Here is a 9,053-nt window from a genome sequence, read left to right on the forward strand (position 1 = left end):
CAGAGCACAATAATCCAAATACATTCATCCAAGACTTCACCACAGTCAGTGTTTTGCATATTTAGCTCTAATTACTCAAGCTGAAATATAATATTATGAGCAATAGTAATAAAGAAAGATGGATTATTATCATTTTAAATGTATTCCAATTAAATTGTTAATGCCTGTTTGCTACAGCAAAATCACTGACCTGTTAGTACTGCATACCAATTAGTGTAGGTCACATTCCTTTAAATCATCACAGCAGTGTGTATTTCAACAGATCTCTCCTTTTGTCCACAGATCCTTACCAGATTCTGGGTCCCACCAGTAGTCGCCTAGCCAATCCAGGTAACAATCTGAGCATGCATCCATATTTATAATAAATTTGCTGTGAATAGGCCACTGTCTTGGAAGTTTCTCAGAAATGTCCTTTCATGCAGACCTCATACAGGCAGATAATGAGCTGTCGAGCTGTGAACAGTGACTAATGTGCTCTTAGTTGAATGACTCTGTGCCTGACCAATGTTCGTGTATGTGTCTACCATCAGGGTCAGGTCAGATCCAACTGTGGCAGTTCCTCCTGGAGCTCCTGTCTGACAGCGCCAATGCTGGCTGTATCACCTGGGAGGGCACCAATGGCGAGTTCAAGATGACAGACCCAGATGAGGTGGCGCGGCGCTGGGGCGAGCGTAAGAGCAAGCCCAACATGAACTACGACAAGCTGAGCCGTGCGCTGCGCTACTACTATGACAAAAATATCATGACCAAGGTGCACGGCAAGCGCTATGCCTACAAGTTCGACTTCCACGGCATTGCTCAGGCGCTGCAGCCTCACCCCACTGAGTCCTCCATGTATAAGTACCCCTCGGACCTAGCCTATGTGCCTTCCTACCACGCCCACCAGCAGAAGGTCAACTTTGTATCCCCCCACCCTCCGTCCATGCCAGTCACCTCCTCTAACTTCTTTGGACCCACTGCTCCATACTGGAGCTCGCCCACTGCAGGCATCTACCCCAACCCAAATGTTCCCCGCCACCCTAACACCCATGTGCCGTCCCACCTGGGCAGTTACTATTAAACACCTCTATCTGACCATCCACTACCCTCGAAAACCTCCCCTCTTCCACAACAAAGTCCACAATTGCTGACCTGCACTCCCAATGACGCCGAAGCAATGAAGACTAAGTCGATAGAGGCCTTTGTCCTCTGAAGAAATTTTGCTCATGAATGAAGGATGATAAAATTGAAGGATATTATTTTATATTTGTAAAAATTTATAAACAACTGGATGCTATGGTCCAAAATGGAATACTACTTACTTTACAAGACTAGCAACTGTTTGTTTATGTTTTGGACGTGCGTCTGAGTTTCCTGTGCCTTTCTCTTTCCCATCCTCCTGAGAGCTGCAACTACAGGCCAGTTGGTGTCCCTTCCAAAACCTTCCCAAACCAAAGCCTAAGGACAGGAGAGCAACCCGAGTCTTTCTTCCTCCTCGCCTCACTACCAGACATGGGCCTATTATTTATGGGTCTCAATCTACATCCTCCTCAGTACATTATGTACATTATGCTTTAAAGCATCTGCCCTTTCCGCTGTCTACAGCCTTGTCGGGGTTTCTTATTCCCAACACATCTAGCCTTCTGTTTCCACTGTCTCAGTCTGCTCGTCTGTCCATCTGCATCTTTTTATGTGTGTGTGGAGAGTCTTCTGGAATTCGCTGGACAAGAAGGAGCTCTCAAACAGATGGACTTTTCTCAGCACTGAATGAAATTTGGCAACTGGAATATGCCATTCACGATTTAATTTATCCTCCAAACTGGAAGGCTAGAGAAGAGTTAAATACCAGAGAAGAAAGCGCTGTATGTTTTGCTGACCTGTGTCAACTCAGTTACTTAAAATGCTTTCTGTGTTGTGTGTGGAGTTCAAGATGGGCAATGTATACAGTTGACTCTGTTGTGCTGAGGAAGCTGAGTCAAGATGTAATTGAAGTAATTTGCAACAATAATTCAACCCAGGTCAGATGTTTTCAGGGGGCCACACACTAGGCTATTAAATGTTTGCCATGTTGTTGCCTTTCAGTCATTTCCAGATGTTTTGTTGCTCGACCATGTCAGTATTAATGTGAATGTCGTCTGGTTTGTGAAACACGTGTAAAAAGGATATCCTAGAGCAAAATCAAAATTTGTCAGATGTTTTCATTTTGTAAACATTTAATGAAAAAATTCATTCCTTAACACCACATTTGCTGCACACAAAAATGTCTAAATTTAAAACATAAAATGCCTATTTCCAAATGTAATGTAATGTAGATGTCTACATAACAAGATGTTGTTTAGTGGATGTTTCTTTTATCCAAAGTGCCTTACAGTGCCACGAGCGCATCTAGTTTTACTATGTGCCAAAATGAGAATCAAAGCCTGACCCTCACAATGTTAGTGCCATATCTTAACTGCTGTTTTACACCATTTATTTTCTATTCATTAAAGAGAGACAGCATTACATCTGAAATGTATAGTAAGATACATACAGCCATCTCCATGTCTGAAAAGAAATCTGACAATTTTTGATTTTGAAGTGCACTCTGACAATAATGGCTGTCACGGTGTCTCCCTCTATGTAGGCCAGTCAGGACCATATAGGTCACACAGACACAGAGAAGTGGCTTAGCAGTAAGTCATGTTAATAGACAGTCAAGTTGCATTTTACCAGGGCTGGATCCTAGTTTGAGAGCAGCATGTGTGTTTGAATGTTAGTTTCTCACTGATCTAAAGCCCAGCCAAATGCACATGAATCTCAAGGCAGGATTTCATCATCATGTAATAGTATCATGTCAAAACATATCCATCTTCAGGTGTTCAAAGCTGTTAATAGCAAAAGTATTCCTTTAAAGAAACTGAAAATGGACACTTGAAAATAAATTACTTTGGACTAAGTAGTTCATCAGAGAACAAAACCAATAAAGTATGACGAGATGAAACAAAGAAATCCTCAGATTCGCAAACGCTGTGCGTTTGTCAGACCTATTTTTTATTATTTTATAAGCATCAGTCAACTAGGCATTAAAGCAACTTACTGTATAAATTATGCAGAGTTATTTTCATATGTGACACAGTATTAAAAAGTCAAGAGAATTAATACGAGTTGACCTCGGTCAAAAATGCAAACCTTTTAAGTCCATTTCTGCTAAGTAGTTTGTTCAGCATTTTAAGCGTTTTTATATCTGTACATTTGGGCAATACATTTTAACATTTTTTTTGTTTTCTTGTTATTGTTATTATTTCTGAAATTCAATTTGTAACATCCTAAGTGCCTTTACGTGCACAAGATATTTTCTAGTATTCCCAAAACCACAAATGCCTGCTTAAATCATAATCCAATAACCAGGGATTCCTTTACTCTATAAGCAACATGTGATTATGGCGGTTCTTTTCCACTGTTAATCACTTTTGATGCCAAATAGCCCTGGAATTGGTCGCTTTTCCTGTGCATTAAAGAATTTCAGGTATTTTATGCAAAATAATACAAACAGTATTCATATCCACAACAAGCTTCTCCTGAAGTTTTATAGCTTTAAATGAACAAATAAAAAGGGAACATGTAATTTGTAGCATAAAGAAATTATTCTAATGGACCCTTAACTTCCATGTTTCACAAGCATTATCAATGAAAAGGGATCTGTGCTACTTCGTATATGCAATGTATTTTGGATATCAAATATATATATATATATGTGTATAATTTTACAATTAACCAGTGTATTATTATTATTGTCATTCCTGCAATGTATGAAGTAATACCTTTTGAAAAAGGGCTTTTGTATAGGAAAATGTGACAAAATAAATGTTTTTACCTCTCAAGTTATCTTCCATTGCATGCCCATGGCTTCACCTGAGTGTGAACACAACCAGTGTATTTTCCATCATGACATTTTGAGAATATACTTGTCTCAGGTGTGTCAGGTTTGGACATCCATTCCCCTCAAGTTTATGACAGTTCTCGACAACTTATTACAAATGTTCAAAATGTATTGTATATTTCTTACACTATTTGTTTCTTTAAGGTAGTTTGAGGGAAGTGTTGGCACTGTCAGTGTTAGCATTTGCATCCTTGTACTGGGCACATCTGAGACAATGATGAGTTCTAACAAAACAGTCTTCCCAGTCAATAATTTTCCTGACTGAAGTGTAGCTTTTTCACCTGGATTCACATGCGATTTACAGAAAGATAAAGCAGCCGTTACAGTTTGTAGTTAGGCAACTTCAACTTCAACCATGAAAGTCTTGTTATCTGATTGTAATATAATTGAATTTATACACAAACTAATTAAGGCACTACGGAAAAAATGTTTTAGAGAAGTGTTGATTTAACATTCTGGTCATTTTGGAGGCTGTAATTTGCAGTGCTGATGTTAATCATATTTTGTCCACTCCATTTACTGTATATTATGTAATGAAGGTAGCATAAACATTAGACTGCATTAGGTTTAGCTGGTTGTAACTTATAGACAAGCTTATATTCTAAGCACTAATCATTGCCAGTAGAAAGACATGGGTTGAGGGAGGGTGAGGAAACTGCATCCTATTTACAGGCCTTCTTTTCTTAACGCCAGCTTTTTGCCATGATGATCACAACTTACATTTTGTCAGTGCAAAAATACTGTTAATCTGTGTTTACACCTTTTTCAATTCCAGAAAGTTTTAAATCAACTGAAATACGAGGCCAAAGGCTGACATATCAAGGGAATTGTATTTCTCCATTTGTAGAAAATAATACAGTAAAGTGACAGATGTCTAGAATGAAAAAAATAAGTTTTACTTTTACCTTAACCATTGCCAATCTCCAATATTTATTTATCAAAGTAGGTGAAATGCTGAGAATACACATTCCTTTTTTAAATATTATTCATACAGTTTTGCATCTTGGGATAATCAGAACATCCACAGTCTTCCACTGCTGTTCATTAAGCAACACTACAATTATCCTTTGCTTAAGGAAGTTATTCATTCACTTTAACAACCTGTATTATTATACCAATCACCACTAAAGCATACCCAAAGCCTTTTATTTTTTATCATATTTGTTTATATTTTCAGTCTTATCTCCAACAAATTTCTCTTCATTCATGCAGTTATTGGGAATGGCTTAGGTTCATTTTGGATAAAGTCAAGAGGTAATTATCTTGTTATTAAATAATAAAGATGTCAATGCTGACACCCTGACCTCTCAATCCTCTCTGTTGCACTACATGTCATCTTGAGTGTTGCCATTTAATATCAACTGCACATACAGAATAGTCACATATGAGTGTAATTCATAGGAAGCATGGTAAAAGTGTAAATATTTCAGCTGGAAACTCACTTTGACCACCTCAGCTTCTCTCACCTTCTTTACAACACACCCTGTGGTTTATAACAGCAGGTGTAAAATCATCCTAGTCTGCAATATATCTACTCAGTATTTCCTTTCCTCCAAACAAGTTGATGACTCTTTGAGTAATTTAATTCTCCCACTGAACACTGCTTCAAATGATAGGTGTTGGCAATTTAACAACTGCTATGTGCACATGGTGCCTGTGTGAAATGACAGCTCTACAAGCCTAGTTTGTATGTAGACAAAAATATGTGCAGAGGCACTGAACAGCCATGTGGAGTTGCTTTTTTAATCAAAATGTGCCTGTGCTGTTTAGTCATATCACATATTTGTCAATAATATTCATATTATTGTCTTAATATTATTGTCATATTGTATTCGTCTTTCATCTTAGCTTTTCTTACTGAATAATAATACTATTTTTTATTATTATTGCTACAGTAACATCTCTGGATGCAGACACACTAAGGATCTAAGCATGCAGTTCATTAAAGAGGTCATGGTGCCTTGGCAAGACCAGTTAAAGCTCCATGCTAGCATACAGTATGTGCTGTCATTTTCTAAATGGAGAATTCTGGATTCATGTTCAGAAACTGCAGGCAAAATAATGGGCAGTAAGCAACAGCTCTTATCTACAAAACACTTTGACTCTGTTGTGTTTGGATGTCTGTTTACTGTCACAACTTCACTTTGTTTGTAGATGAGAATCTGTGATAGGGGTTGGCACCTGTCATTATGTTGCTTTGACCTTTTTGATCACAGTCCTTATATGATGTTCCGGCTCGGTTAGACAGAGAATAATATGACACTGATATTTTTTTTTTTTTAATGCAAAAATAGCCTTTATTTCAATGTCTTTTTCCCCTGAGATTAAATTCAAAAAAGACTTACAAACAGAATTGATTTTCATACTATACTCAGTGCTGCATGCAGCCATAATTTTAGTGTTTCCTGAGAGCTTTGCTCTCTCACAATGTCTTTACTCAAGAAGAAAACCACAACTACATCACCTACTGTTTGAAAAGACTGGCCCCTGAGCCCAAGCCATAGTGTCTCAATGTCTGAATTGTTAAGCATACTTTAATGCTTCGAGTCCAAGTGTCTCTTTCTGTACAGCAGCCTACAGTAGCATGAATTATTGAGCAACCACTTTATCTTTTTCTCACCCATGACAATAGCATGGTCCTCAACACCAGTCCTTCAAGTAATTGTTAGATTTACACACAGGATAATACATTTGTTTTGTTCTCTCTCTCCTTACTCAGTAAACCTGATGTGCAAGGCCATGGGTAAATTAGAACCACTCATCTTCATTTACAGCAAGAGCTCACAGTATATTTTTTGTGTGAGCAATTGGGAAAAATTTCTTTTTCTGTTCTTGAATTGTAGTTTCACCGTTTCACCACCTTCCCTTTTGAGAACAGGTTTTTGGTCAATAGACAGTGAAAGGTGTGGTTTAACATACAAAGAGCTCATAATACATGTCCTGACCCATAGACAGCTTTCTTATCTGTGTTAAACACAAAAAAATGACAAAGAGGTGGGTTTTCCTTTCTGCGTATTTAAATGCTACACAATGTGCTGCCATTAGGTAACCCCACCTGCCTCCAGCACTTGTTTATCCCTCAGAGTCTTGAGGAGTTTGTCAATGAGAGCTACAAGCCTCTACCAGTGTCTGTTTCTAATGTTCATTGTCAATGTCTCCATCATGTCACATCTTGGTGACATTCGGCTGATCAATATCAATCACCTCAAAGCCATGGTTGTCATGTCCATCTTTGGAGTGGTGATGATGACCCTTGATGTTGTGGAAACAGTAGGCACAGTGTGCAGTGGCCATAGGGACCACCTTTGAGAAGTTAGAGAAATCGACCCTGTACTTGCCCTCTTTGCTTCTGGAGATGATGGGCAAGAAATTGTAGCCCCACATGATCTCCTGAGGAATAAAGGAGGTCCGGACTTGGCAGGCGGAGCTGGTGGACTCTGCGGTGCCGTCTAGGAAGACGACCAGCTCAAACTCTTGCTTGTGGAGTGTGTCTACCGCCATCTCGAAGAATGGGCTGCTCTTGTCGATCATGTGATACAGCGTGAGAGGACATACAAAGAAAAGGTTGTCCTTCCCGGCGTCCACTGTGAAGTCAATGTTCACCTGGTCCATGATGATTGTCTCCCCATCTGGTGTGATTGTTGTCCTCAACAGCTTGCCATAGATCTGGCTTCCTATCATCAGGGTCTTGCGCAGGTTGGCCACTCTGATTGATAAGCAGAGGGAACCATTTTTGGGGCTGATGACAGCCATGTCACTAAATGTGATGGTCTTAGCCCTCTTTTTAGGCAAAGAGATTTTGGACAGGATGACTCCACACATAAAGCAGTTGATAATTGCTCCAACGAGGGACTGGATGATGAGAAGGGCCACAGCACCTGGGCAGAGAGGGGTGAGCGCTCGTCCACCATACCCAATAGTTGTCTGGGTTTCAAGGGAGTACAGAAATGCAGTGGTGAGTCCTCCGACATTATCAACACATGGAATGTGGTCTGGAGGGGGGTTCTGCCACGTCAGGTCTCCATTACTTCGGGCAATCCAGTACCAAAGCAGGCCAAAAATGAACCAGCTAAGGGTGAAAGAGGCAATGAAGAAGAAGAGGACAAAACGCCACCGGATCTCCACAAAGGTGGTCCAGAAGTCAGCCAGGAAGGCAAAGTGTTTACTGTACTTGATGTTTCCAAATTCAATGTTGCAGCGACCATCTTTGGTCACTAGTCTGGTCCTGCGATTCCTTCGCTCCACCAGACAGTCCTGGATGCGTTTGTTCAAGGATCCACACATTTTCTACAAACCAACCTGTAAGACAATAAAATGAAAAAATATTTATACAACATAAGTACATAGTTGAAAACAGTCATCAAGCAATAGTGTGAAGTAAAGGTACTGATGAATTCCTTGTAATAAAATTTCACAAGAAAAGAAAATCTCTATTTGGTAATGGTAAACATCAACAACAAAATGGATACAAACTTTACACTACTTATAAATACAAAACAAAAAAGCAATCTGTTCATAGGTGACTTGTCCTATAATCACACCAGAAACTGCAGCTGGGGCCCCACTACACTTTGGCAGCCCCAGTAATGACAAAAAATCTCTTCACAGAAATGTGCAACAAAGTTTGATGAAAATATTCCAAGTTTAAAAAATGCCAATATAACAAATGTACTTGATAATGCCCCAGCTTTGCATCACAGTGCACATCATTTAACTAGTCAGCCTGTCAGAAAGCTTTACTCTCAAACTGTCAATCATCCTGAAAAAAATGTCACAATCAAAGCAGAATGTTAAGATGACACTGGCTGTCAAGTGCTGGAAGGGAGATGAAAAAAGGAGGATATTCTTGCACATACTGTGCCAAGGACAAATATAATATACAGTATATGCCCAGTTATATATGCAACAACATTTGGGACTTGCAAAGAGCAAAGAATGACTCTGAGTCTAGATGAAATAAATTCCATTTTTTGTTTTATTTCTTTTTTGTGTTTGTTTGCTTTTTTTGTATTTTATAAGCAATTCCAGTGAGCACCTGTCCTACTTCTGTATACAGTAAGTATCTTCCCTGTTTTCCTGCTTTACTCCTCTCCCCATAGTTGTATGACTGAGTCTCACTGTGAACTGCTTACTGTATGTACAGTCTCATATGCTC

At 39.2% G+C, this 9,053-nt stretch overlaps 2 protein-coding genes across 9 annotated transcripts in view; one reads left to right on the top strand and one right to left on the bottom strand.

Moving 5' to 3' along the window:
- Positions 1-3,839, top strand: part of fli1 (Fli-1 proto-oncogene, ETS transcription factor) — a 33,098-nt gene extending 29,259 nt beyond the window's left edge. For all 8 annotated transcript variants that reach the window (XM_044354274.1, XM_044354272.1, XM_044354273.1 and 5 more), the window contains 2 exons: positions 283-330; positions 531-3,839. In XM_044354274.1, coding sequence (XP_044210209.1) covers positions 283-330; positions 531-1,060 — 578 coding nt within the window. In that variant the 3' untranslated portion in view covers positions 1,061-3,839. The remainder of the gene's footprint in view (positions 1-282; positions 331-530) is intronic.
- Positions 3,840-6,204: 2,365 nt separating this feature from the next.
- On the bottom strand, positions 6,205-8,193 carry kcnj1a.1 (potassium inwardly rectifying channel subfamily J member 1a, tandem duplicate 1). Its single transcript, XM_044354507.1, has one exon. It carries the CDS (start codon positions 8,180-8,182, stop codon positions 7,064-7,066), a length of 1,119 nt encoding a protein of 372 aa, XP_044210442.1. The 5' UTR covers positions 8,183-8,193; the 3' UTR covers positions 6,205-7,063.
- Positions 8,194-9,053: the final 860 nt, after the last annotated feature.

This window comes from Thunnus albacares, chromosome 6 (assembly GCF_914725855.1).
Source record: "Thunnus albacares chromosome 6, fThuAlb1.1, whole genome shotgun sequence".
NCBI classification, from domain to species: Eukaryota; Metazoa; Chordata; class Actinopteri; order Scombriformes; family Scombridae; genus Thunnus; species Thunnus albacares.

What these genes read in the sequence shown, in the direction of transcription:
- kcnj1a.1 (XM_044354507.1), bottom strand. Translation starts at nt 8,182, where the DNA reads ATGTGTGGATCCTTGAACAAACGCATCCAGGACTGTCTGGTGGAGCGA.